This window comes from Ptychodera flava, chromosome 21 (genome assembly GCF_041260155.1).
Source record: "Ptychodera flava strain L36383 chromosome 21, AS_Pfla_20210202, whole genome shotgun sequence".
Classification (NCBI taxonomy): domain Eukaryota; kingdom Metazoa; phylum Hemichordata; class Enteropneusta; family Ptychoderidae; genus Ptychodera; species Ptychodera flava.
Genome location: NC_091948.1, coordinates 13,876,726 through 13,889,678, shown reverse-complemented (window position 1 = coordinate 13,889,678; position 12,953 = coordinate 13,876,726). Strand labels below are relative to the sequence as shown.

The 12,953-nt window shown below is 39.2% G+C and overlaps 2 protein-coding genes across 2 annotated transcripts in view; both read left to right on the top strand.

The window, feature by feature from the left end:
- The first annotated feature begins 7,417 nt into the window (after positions 1 to 7,417).
- On the top strand, positions 7,418 to 11,024 carry LOC139121480 (uncharacterized). Its single transcript, XM_070686380.1, has 5 exons — positions 7,418 to 7,556; positions 8,020 to 8,173; positions 9,171 to 9,276; positions 9,692 to 9,828; positions 10,687 to 11,024. Exons 2-5 carry the CDS (start codon positions 8,142 to 8,144, stop codon positions 10,778 to 10,780), a joined length of 369 nt encoding a protein of 122 aa, XP_070542481.1. The 5' UTR covers positions 7,418 to 7,556; positions 8,020 to 8,141; the 3' UTR covers positions 10,781 to 11,024.
- Positions 11,025 to 12,051: 1,027 nt separating this feature from the next.
- The window catches only part of LOC139121476 (sodium-dependent multivitamin transporter-like), an 82,498-nt gene continuing 81,596 nt past the window's right edge, over positions 12,052 to 12,953 (top strand). Inside the window, exon 1 of the mRNA XM_070686377.1 lies at positions 12,052 to 12,175. The gene's annotated coding sequence lies outside the window, so the exon portion shown is untranslated. The remainder of the gene's footprint in view (positions 12,176 to 12,953) is intronic.

Genomic DNA, 12,953 nt, shown 5'->3' with positions numbered 1-12,953 from the left:
AGTTGGATATCGTATCTGTTTCAATTTCTAAATAAGCTTTGGAATCAGCCTGGTATAATAACTATCAACCTGTAGGCACCCCCCCCCCCCTATGACGGGAAAAAGCGAATATAAGCACTTTTTATGCAATTCATCATCATCGGGTCACGGTCGCGATTTCACATGCGGAACTGAGCTCGGTGTTCACCACAACTTGATGTGGGATTTGATGGAGCTTGGAGGTACCGGTGTATGAGTTAGGTAGTCAGAATAACAATAAATCACAAAAGATTTATGCATCAAAATGTACAGATTAATGTGACTGAACTATCTTATGATTTGTTTGCTGATTGACGTTTGGGGCAAGGCGGCGAAAGTCCAAGGCCAAAAGAAGAAGTACGCAGTCGAATCACATATTTTGTAAGAAATAACCACCGGTTTCCATAGGTACTGTGCTCAATCCGGCCCTGACTTATGCTCCCGTCCTGTTTCCAAGAATAAGTTTCTGCGTTGCTAAGCAATGTCGCTAAACAACCTTGACTCACCCCCGAGCCGATTTTTGATGTCGTTGATGCCCCTGGTGAATGTTAATGAGAGTGTATTGGCAATATTCGAAAACACACCGGTACAAATGTAATGCAGCTCTCCTATAGTTATGTGTCAATTAATCAATTTTCGTCGCAAGTCACATCAATTTTAACAAAGTTGAACTCAGAAGAGAGTGTCGTCTGCTGACTGCACATATTTGTCATATAAATGAGCGACATTTGCGATGGCAACCCTAACAAATCGAAACGAGAGCATTTTGCTAAATATCATGATCTTAGTTGTCCGCGGATTATAAGATTATAAAGTTGTTATAAAACGTGCCTGTCTATAGAATTCTTTGGAAGTCTTGATCGCTTACGTCGTACAATGATTCATAATAAACTGGACAAGTAGAATTCGGACGTCCGTCAATTCTAAATCTCTCATGCAGGATTTTTTTACTTAATCAGGCAGTCTGGTATAGACCATCTTGTAAAACGCTCCATCTCTATATACTCGCTAACTCTTTGCAATTGGAATGCTATGCCTGGGAAAACAATACGAAAAGTTCAGACATGTCGCCATACGGTATATTTTCTATACACTTCGGGGGAAGAACAAAATATAAAAAGCTTCATACTTCATAATTGATTTTATTGGTAATATAAACAGATGAAAGTCGATGTACATCAGCTCTCCTCAACTTTATTACATTTTGACTGTATTTTGGATAGTGTGCGGTTGTTGGTGTACTCTTTACATGTAGCTACCGAGGGACACATCTGACTGCGTTTCCGCTGTATATCGTAAATGTTCTTGTTCTGTACAAGTTTACGAGCATTTTCGTCTCGCCAGTCGTTAATAACCCGTTCCAAACGCCAATCATGTGATTTTACCCACCCAGCAAACAAACAAAATCTGCCACACATCCAGTTAAAATATTGTTTCACTGCCCTTAAAATATCCACTGCCATTACGATTCCCCTGCCCCTTTTCGATGAACAGCTCCGTTGACTACCTGTACCTGAAAATTTAGCGTTCTTTCAACTGTCACTATGGGTCTGGTCAGTTTCTTCGGCCTGGGGGATCCCAGGCTATGGAACTTTACCCGAATAACCGCCGTCACCCCACAAAATGGAGTGGCAATGAAATTAACAAATCACACAAATTGCGTAACTTCTCACCCGTAGGATGGGACCGTTAGAGACTAGTGACAACTGCTTCTGAGAATTAGTCTTTGACTGTTGAGAAGATTTTGCGGTCATGTAACGTCTCTTGTCTTACCAATCAGATATTGTTCATTTATATGTTTATCATCAAGGGGAGGCGTTAGAATCTAGTTTCGCCTTACAGAAGTTTAGCTATGTTTTGTTGATCCTTTGACAAAAATGCTATCGGCGCGTGCCATGGGACCGCAAAGTCATGCAAACACGTGCTTTGATGCAAATACTGTATTGCTGATGCGTCAGTTTTCGGTGCGGAGCTAAATCGTGGCGATCAACAGTGCTCAGTGAACGATGGCTTGAAGCAGGGACCTGGGCGATCTTCACCGCTCCTAAAATTAAAGGCTTTTTTTTTCAGTGAAAACCGACTGTTTTGGAGAATGCCCGAAATGTCACCACCATTATCGTTTCACCTCTTTGACACTGATAGTACTCGCACCATACACCATAGGCGAAAGAAATCAGTCCCCTGGGGTAGGGAGGGGGGGTTTATTTGTGCAACGGTTTACCTTATTTTATTTTATTAATTTTGACTGTGATATTTCAAATAAAGTTCAACTCCAAACCATCTGACTGCTTTCTTGATCATCGAAATCTTTATTTGAAATACCACAGTCAAAATTAATAAAATTACTTTTATTAATTTTACCACAGTCAAAATTAATAAAATTACTTTTATTAATTTTGACTGTGGTATTTCAAATAAAGATTTCGACTCCACACCGTCTGACTGTTTTATATATTACCCGACAAGTCCTTATCTCCTCTCCAACGTGTGTATACACCATTGTAATTGCTCCGAAAACATTGCCAACTTGCTAATCCGTTGTCGGTATCAGCGGATTAAGTGATTGAGTCAACACCACAGCCGCCCTACACATGTGGGACGAATGTGGTGTTGACGTAATTAATAAGCCATCCGCTGATACGCTGATACAAGTTGGCAATGTTTGCGCAGCAATTAGAGTGGTATGTGCACTGGTTGAAGAGGAGATAAGGACGTTGGAAACACAGTCAGACAGTTTGGATTCGAAAGCTTTATTTGAAATATCACAGTCAAAATTGATAAATCAAATAAGGTAAACCGTTGCACAAAAAACCTCCCACCCCGGGGACTTTCATCTGCCCCTTGTGCATACACAATGAACCATTAATTACAACACCGTCCCTCCACCTAGGTGGGTGGAGGGACGGTGATTACAACATCGCTTCAACCCGTGAAAACGACAGGTTGAAATCTCATTTCACATGCATATGTGCAAATCCAAAGCCAAGACGGCTTCATTTAGATGCAAATGAACGAAGGGTGCAGTTGCTAATCATAATATCAAACAAAGGACAGCCGACTTCTAAGAATACCTAACATTAAACTATTTCCCCATCGATCTGCGTATCATAATATGAAAAAGTTCTCTGGGAAGGAAATCAATTCTATAATTTTAGCGTAGCATTACGGTGTTTTTGTCCAACAGTAAAACCATATACAGAAACAAAGCCTGTGGTTAAAAATGAGCTTACGCGGACCACGGTCCCTTGGTGGAGGGACTGTGCACGGACAAGTACAATGAGACATACACTGATTTTCTTGATTTCGTTAATGCTTTCCTCTGACTAATTTTTCTTTGATTTTTTTCCTTCTGAGTCCACCAGTAGAATTGAAAGCCATCTAGTCGATCGACACCCGTGACACACTTGTCAGATGTTATCTTCGATACCTCTAATGTCCGATGCAACATTCTCTTCGACAAGCTTGCTTGACTTATTCTACCTGCAACTTAAAACTTATAGTGATTTTGTAGCTCATTCCACTGTCATTCTTTACTATTTTGCGTAGTATTTGATAGCCGGTACGTTCTCTCGATACCTCGACACACTTGTCCGACAACCTCTCAAATGGGTTATATCTCCGGGGAATATATTGGCTATGAAATGCGGACCTGTGAACTTTTATCTCATTTTTGTACTAAATTGAACTGACTTGGCTTCAATGTTTGTCGGCTGAAATATTTTTTTCATGATTGTTTAGAGAGTTTACTGGCGCAATGGTAATTGACACGTTTTGTACAAAGAAAACACCGTTTGAAGGACTTCCTCTGCAGGAAAAGCGTACCCGTTTCACACGATCTACATTTGTTCACCGTCCCTCCACCCACGGAGGGACGGTGATTTGTTGCATAATTGTTCATGTCAGTGGCTTTTCTGCATTTTGGAAAAAAGTTATGTTTCTATCATTTGTCTTTCACTCGTAGTTCTGACGTCGCGAAGGTCGGACGAATTCTGATCGCATGGTTTAGATGTCAACGGAAAGTTTCACAAACGGCGATTTTCAGAAATTCTCTCGGATATTTGAGGACGCCATTAGGCCAATTACCTCACAGCCATGATATAGCTGAATGATCTGGGCCTGACCTACACTTTGACAACTGTAATTACCACGATAAAAATTTGCGTTAAAAAGACTGATAGCTTGTGGAATAAAAGGGTTTGCGTAGCGCTGGCTACCGGTGGCCTCCAGCCAGTCGTTTCAACCCATGTCATTACGATCTCAATTTCCGGCCGCAAGTCACATCGGCATCGTGACCTAAGTCGTTTCAGCATCCCTGTTTCGATTTGTTTTGTTTTGTTTTGTTTTTCTTGTTGTTGTTTTTTTTTTGGGGGGGGCAAACTTATCAGTCATTGACTGACTAGTTGTATTCGTAAGCTTGATTGACCTTTGCCTTCTTACCTTTACTTTTACGTGCATTTGTTTTTTCTCCAACGGATTCGCCTTCAAGCTTTTGTTTTATCAGCGGCTAGTGCTATCGATAAACTTGTGTCACAGAATTGAAAATGATGTGAAGATATTACTATGTTTTACCATGTTCCCTGTAAGATAGAACATGCTAGAGGCCGACACGAAACGGCTTGCGGTCGGAATTTACGACTTTATGCCGAAACATCTAGAAATTTAACCCGGAAATAAATGTTAAAATACGTGCCAGGAGGGACCGTGGCCAGTATCATGGCGTTTCCAGTCAGTGGACTTTTTCAGGAATTTCCCAGTTTTCACTGAAGCGCCATTATAAATTGACGAAAGTCCATCATGTGTTTTATGATAATTGCTTATTGCATCTGTCTTTGAGGTTGCGGTATTTTGTAAGTATATCATAGTTCCCAGCGATATAAACATTATAGTGCTGGTTTGCTCACAGTGGCAAGAAAATTCATATCATGCAATCGCAGATTCCATCGCGAAACATGAGGTGTCAAGAGGTTAGAACTACATTTACACATAAGTACCAGATACACCTCCATGCTCTATTGTATTTCACATTCAGAACAGGCGTGATCGGCGTTTGCGAAGAAACGCTTTGCGTTGTTCATGTAGTTATGTGTTTAGGGACTGTCGTTGTACATATGATTGTCAAATTGATAAATTGATGTATAAATTAGCGACATTTCCTATAGTATATGTATTCTTGGCAGCTATTCTATTCATTCGAGGAGATTTTCAGGGGGATAATTCACTTCACTCATGGAAACACGGTCCCTTGATCGTTCGAAACGTCAGTCGTACCGGCTTACTGTCACTCACAACTTTTTATCCTGTTCGTCCTGTGAAACATCGGAACATCGTTCCGTCGCAACTTACTGAAACCACGGTATTTAGCGGTTCACTGACCTTCAAAAACAGGAACAATTGTTTTCGAAAGTTTGCGTAATATGCCTTTTTTTTCTATAACACGACCCTAACTTACACTAAACTTTTTTTCGCATTTCAAAAATTACTAGTGAACTTTCTTAATTTTATAGTTTTTTTGTGCGTCCCTATTGACCAGCCAGCGTTTTTGAATGTAAGTTTCGGGAAACTTCTTTTAGGCTCAAATCAAAAGTAGCTCGCGCGCACCTAAGGACCACAGTAGGTAACGACATCGTCCAATTACTGATCAACGTCCAGCCAGAATTATTGCCACTTCGATCCTGATCATTCTGACCGCCAAGCTGTTTGTGTGAGCAGTCAATCCATGGCTAATTACAAATCAAATCAGAGTGGGTTGAAATGATTCAAAGTTAAGTACATGTATAGTTATGAGGTAAAGAAGGCGCTAGGCGATAATGCGTGCTGGTAGACACTAATGAATGCCATGCTACCGTGCCTCGGAGTGAGAGTTAACACGTTCTTGAACGTACTACATGTAGTACCTAGAATTAGCTTCGCCTTAAAACGTGCGTTAACATGAAGAAAAGGAGTGAAATGAGAATTTCCCTTGTTGGAAGTGACTAAAAAGGGGAATCAATGTGGCCGCGGCAAAACTAGACGTCGAATAACTCCTGTCGAAATGGTCCGGGTGTCCAAGTGAAGCTGGCTACCGTCAGCCTTTAGTTACTGGGAAGACTACATATTTACTGGGAGACATTCTGTGCTAAAATTGACCGAGGCTGCTCCACTATTAATGTTCCTTTATATACCAGAACTAAAAGAGTGTGGTCATAGTATTAGTAAGGCACGTAACCGAAGCGATTCATACTTCCCGTGTGTTACCCGAGCGCGTTGCTTATGTAATCACAACGGACAGTGGTGACAATTGCCCCGCCTGTCCACTGACGCCACTCGCTAGCAACTTCGACATAGTTGAGTAACCCTGCTCAAAACCATATTTTCTATCCAGTTTTAGCTCCGTAAACCACAAAAGTGCATGTTAAAGACAACGTAGATCACTATGTTAGCACTATAGTTGAAAACTGCAACGAATCACCCTGCTGAAACGTACATTTGGGCGTATTTGTAGATTCGACGTACACGGCCTGTAACAGCTTAAGTGTGAGATTTAGGATGTGTAAGTTTCTGCCGGTCACAACCCTAGGAAATATAAGCTGGCTTAATCGACGGGACAGGAAGTGGATAAGGCGCGTTTACGTTAGCTTATAAAATCGTAAACGCCCGATTTCATACAGTGCATGTGTCAAAAATAGTTATTCTGTACATAAACACAGCGGAGCTATATCGGCCGCTAGGTCGCTTGTTTCATTGAAATATTAGAAGAAATCTCAGGGGAAAGTTTGAGGGTAAAGTATTTTTTAGGAAGGATGATAGGTAATTATGCCAAATATGCATAAAAAGGTAAAAGGTTTAGGACTAGTGGCTGGATTATCGGGTTTTAATAGATACAGTGGGTTTAAATTCGGTGCCATACTCTGTGTATGAGACAGACACATTACGGCTATATGTACAATATAAACGATAAGTTTGGGTATCATTACACGTTTCAAAGTCACCAATTCATTGATAATTTACGGTTAACTAGCATGTGACGACTCTGTCTGGACTGATAGCTGAACAGTTGATTGCTTGATGTACAATGTAGCTGTTACAATTCAAGTAACAATAACAACTGAAAGTTAGACGTTAGAGAGTTGTGGCATCACATTGTAACCCACTTAAGATGAGTATTGGTGGGGAATATCAGTTTTTTGTCATGTGACCCAATATTATAAACGTATTTTACGCGGAATCTGTTGTATTTAATACAATTGTCCAAATTTCGATGAAATCAGACAATGTACGTTGAAAAACTATCCTTCTCTTTTATTACAGCATGCGCCTGGTACATGGAACCGTGCCTTAGCATTTTTGAGTATGCTTACAGATGTCTATCCTTAATAAATTGTATAATGAATAATGGTTTATTTACATTTTTTTCAGTTCCATTTCGTCTAGTCTGAATGCTGCCGTTGCGTGCATATTGCAAGACATCGTTAAACCTTGGAGACGGTGGCGATCTGAAAGGACAAAAATTGAAGTGAAAGAGGACGATGTTTGGGACACTAAGCTTACCAAAATAATTAGTATGTATATTGTATTAATTAAATAGAAACTTTTTCTGTTCAAGTGTTATCCGGCACCGATACACTACAAGATCCGTCTGCATGTCGGTCTGAAGGATTTTCCCTCCCTCCTCCCCTCCCTCCTCCCTCCCCCATATCTCTCTCTCTGCCTCATAAGATAAATCTAACATACTAATGCCATGCGTATCAAGTGATGATAAAATTAATTTACTGCATATAAAGATTTTAATGAGTTCTCTTCAAAGTTTTCCGTTTAATTTAAAATAACTTATATTTTTCGGTCCAAAATCAATACGACTTTTTATATCATGTGCATTATGACATGACATTTGCATGGTACGTCACGATGAGCAACAATGTATTATGTAGATATGCCGAGAAAACGTTCCGTCAAATTGTTTTGTATACTTATTGGATGTGTGTTCGATTGCTGTGTATTACATTACATAAAATTATTTTCCAGATTGTGTTCTTGGAGTGTTTGGAACGCTTCTCGGGTTTCTTGTGCCATACCTAGGGACGTTTGTCGAAATATCGAATATAGTACTAGGCGTGCTTTTCGGACCTTTACTTGCCATCTTCATCATGGGGATGTTCTTTCCAAGAACTAACACGTGGTAACTATGTTATTTTTTGATGTACTCCGATTTGGCCAGTGTTTTTGCCGACACAGAACTATTATGCTAGAAGTTGTGAACATCAGGCCACCTTCTTGATGACAAAAATAACATGACAGTAATATAAAAAAATCATTTCTTTATCTTATTGTGGCATTCTCCCAAACGTATACATTCCCCGATTTATAGAGAAGTTTAGAAATGTTATGAATACTATTATTGGCAGAGTACTAAAGGAACAAAGTCGCTCATTTTTCATGAATTTTGTTTGATACGAGATACTAAAAGAATCTGAATGAATGGGTGACCTTGCATTTATTTGACCCCGGTTCTAGGCAAATTAAATGAAACCATCGCGAGAATGAATTAATGGTCATGACCATTCATTAATTCTCACGGTGGTTTCATGTATCGTGGCTAAAACTGGGCTCGAATATATGCATGACCACCCATTTATTATCTTTCAACATGTCAAACAATATAAATAGTATCTCGTATCAAACAAAATTCATGAAAAATAGGCGATTTTGTCCCTTTTATACGTTTATATAATTAATATACCTTTGCCATCCGGATTACAATTTGTTGGCCATGATCGGCAGTTGCTCAGTAAACAATTGTGCAACCCCATAGTTTCACCCCATGGACTCCAAATTTGTAGGCTTGAACCCTACAGTCCTGTACGACATCGGCCGTTTCCGGAAGAAGTACCAATATCAAATCTCCAACAATCTTAATCGCTATTAATAAAAAAATCGCGAAAAAAGCTTTTCACTTTATGAGTTATTCTATATATTGATGCGACGTCATTTGATATTAAGAGAAGTGGTAATTTAGCGGAGCGGTTTTTAACACCCTTGTCACCGCTAAATGAACAGGACCCGTATGTTGTGTGTTTGAATCCGATCGAGAATGTAGTAAATTTACCATGATATTTTACTTATTTCACTCATTATCTGTCAACAATGTCCCTTAAGTCTGATATGTGTTTTTATAGGGGTGTCTTTACTGGCCTCGTTATTGCCCTCGCCTTCGGCATATTCGTCAGTGCTGGTCCTATATTAGCAAGGGAGTTCAATTTAGAGCTGCTAGCGATACATAAGGTAAGAGAAATTCCGAAAAACCCACATTTATCTTCAATGCTGACACACCCACAGCGAAAAGTTTTTTCCGCTTAAGTAAAATATGTTTCACTATACGTATGTAACTATTTTTTCCGCCAACGGCTAAAACCTGACATCAAACGACATAACGTTATCTGTTTACAAGACATAGCATTCGTTTTTGGTCTTACCGCAATTAAACGATTAATTTTGCTTTGTCTTTTTGCTCATGGTGAATTCTCTCTACGAAGTAAAAAAAAAATCCAAAATTATCAAAGTTTTGACAAGGTAAACATGCATTAACTTTCTTTGTTGCAAAATTAAATGAATTGATTCTTACGTGCAGTTATTTTCCTTAGGATTGTCTTTTTCTGTTTGACTGGCCACGACCTATAAACTAATCTTATCTCCTCAGATGTCCTTCATGTGGTACACAACTGTTAACTTTCTGGTCACAGTATTTGTTGGTTTAATAGTCAGTGAGATTGCTCGATGTGTCAAACCATCGCTGAAGAGACCAGTTGATCCTTCGTTGCTGGTTAATTTACTCAGGTAAAAAGATTAAATATGCATAAGTCAAAGGAGTTGCATCAATTCCATTTACTTAGATTGAAGGGAGGAAGATTTACTTTTTACAATTTACTTAGATTGAAGGGAGGTAAGGACAGAGGAATAGGAGTAGGAAACCATTCAATGGCATAGCATGGGATGGTAAGGGGTTTGTTTAATGGGGGCATGGCTGAATGGATTGAATAACACGCTAGTTTGATAGCACATATATTCGCATCCGGGATACTACTTGTTTGCATACTCAAGGAATATTTGTACAGTATTATTGTCTGCTTCAAAGTTGCTTATCACAATGGATTCACATATAGGTAAAGGCGAAAAGATAGTCTAGTTGAGAGAAAGACGAACTGATAGACAGAGCCAAAGACGAACAGATAGACATGGCCATCCATGCGTGCTTGCACACACACATACATACATACATACATACATACATACATACATACATACATACATACATACATACATACATAAGGACAGGCAGACAGACAGACGGACAGGCAGACAGGCAGACATCTACTTATTAGACAGAGAGACAGCTACTGGATAGACAGACACATACAAACGGCCTCACAGATAGACAGACAGACACAAACAGATAGAAAACTAGGTAGGTATACATAAATAGGACGATTAATTGATTAACAGATACGCGGTGTTAAAATTGTGTGCATCTTATATTTGAATGTTTGAACTGAATACCGTTGCTACAATTTACATTCTTCTATTTAAAGTCAGTATAAACAATACGGGAAACATATGCAATAATGTGTATAAACTCATCTAACTTGCGAAGACTGCTTGAGGAATTCCATTTATAATGATGTGCTTTTTCTACAGATCGAAGTATCCAAAGAATTTTGATGATAAATCAGTTAAACAAGACGGGTTTCAGCTTTCATCCAAAGAGACCAACCCGCCAAAGTGTGATTGAATTTCTGATCAGTGAGACCTTTCATGCAGAGACTAATTCATATATGTCACAGAGTTATCACAGCCTGAAATAGTGCCAGCCTACTTCAGATTACAGTAGCGCTATGACTAATTAGAAAAGACCATATATGTGATATGTAAGCAAAGTAATTCGATCCTATGCATTAAATATTATGTACAGAAATGATACTCACGTTTTCGTGTTGAGTGTGAATACTAATAATCATTAGAATGATGTAGAAAGAAACCTGACATTGGAATTATTGTCGTTAGCACGTGATATAACCCCACGCCAAATAAACTGTGCAATGCTTATCGGCAAGATCTAATTTTATTTGGACGGGTTTACAAACAGTATTACTAGCTGCACGTATTTGCTCTTAACAGCTATCGTTAAGATACTGTGGCAACTTGCTCTCTTTTAAAATTTCTATGATAAGAAATTAAACAAACACAGGCGAAGGTCTTATCGCTGTGTAGAACGTCTAAACCTTGACAGCTGGTTCACTTTGGAGAGTCATGGCCTGTTTATGTGACACTTTGCCCCCAAATGATCACGACTTCGACTTTTAGACCTTGTTTAAGTGCTACAGCTACTTTAGCTGGTGCATGCACAAATTTAAATAAAAAAAATTGTCAATGCTCCGGAGGTCCTGGGGCATCAAAAATATTAACTGTAATAGCAATTTTCTTTGTCAGTGGGCTATAAAACCCTACCATGAGTTATTTGAGTGATCAGGTGCACAGTGAGCCTTTCAGGCTATTGACGAGAGTAATGAGATTGAAATTTAATCTGCACTGACCATCGTACTAACGGAAAGTACAATGTTCAAAGAGTCAACTCGCTTAATCTGACCTCAGAAAATGCATTTCAATTTGCCCTCAGGATCAACCAAAGTTCCAAAGTTCTCAGGTACTGTATCTCCTTCATAAGACTCAGAAGGTATAAATCATACAGTGATGGTCGATGCACTATAGGTTTGATGAAACACTTGTCAAGCGATTATCACCCAGCAATACTACGATATGAAGTGTTATCTTTGATGGTAAAACTAGAACTACACTTATTATATCTTGTATTTTCCCGCAAAATCTTAAACTCCTAGGCGCATGATCAACGTTGAGTCTCTGCTTATCCGTCGAAACCATATGTTATCCCCGTTTGACATATTATGGTGCATTCTATGGCATTGTCAATGGCTGTCATATTGACAGCTTAACCTTGAGCAACCAAATTCGGTTGATAAGTAGACAAAAACTGACACAAACACTATATGTAAAACACTCTGGTCCGGATAGCTGCTAGAAAGTCGGACAATATTAAACCAACGTAGCACGTCAACATTTGCTATTACAACTGTTATCATACGCAGACCGTTTACCGAGTTCTATCTAGGTAAGTACTTTGAAGGGTTTCTTGTGTTTTATCTTCGAGCAAAAACGCAATCTGAAAGTACGTGTACGTTCAACATTTTACTGTTGTTACACGAATCGTTGTTCTCTCAGGGGGCGCGTTCTTTCATAGGGGCGTGTGGCCGCTTTCGCGATATGTAGCCGCCTCTGAAATAGTCGTTTGCATTTATCAGCGCACTTCTATATTAGCTCAGGTACTTATTAATGTGTGTGTGTGTGTGTTTATGTGTGTGTGTTACTCAACTTCATCGATCGTTAAAACATCATCAAAGAGCACTCATATGGAAAATAAGAACAATTACTAAAGCCATGTTTTAGTATGATATGACGTTTTATGCAACACGAATGCTGTCATTTCATAAATATTGTGTTGAGCTCCGATCATTTGCCTATAAGTTGCTTTGTAGAACATGGTCGCGACCGCTTTGCTGAGTTTTTGAAGTGATTTCCTTGCGATGGGCGTGTGTCCACGATTTGAATGTAAGATCGATGTATCATATCTTGTTTTAAAGGGAGGGGGTCGTCAGAACTGCGCCTATGTGACTCTCTTTTTTACAAGCGATGTATTTTAGGCACGGTATCTAGATACATCACGTCGACACACCGTCAACATTTACATATATTATTATAATATTATACTCGGTGACTTTAATTTCCACTGGAGAGCAAACCAACCAGATTCAAAAACACAGAAGTTCAAGGACCTAGTTCACCCTTGCAATCTCAAGCAAATTGTCAGCAAACCAACTCATACCCGAGGC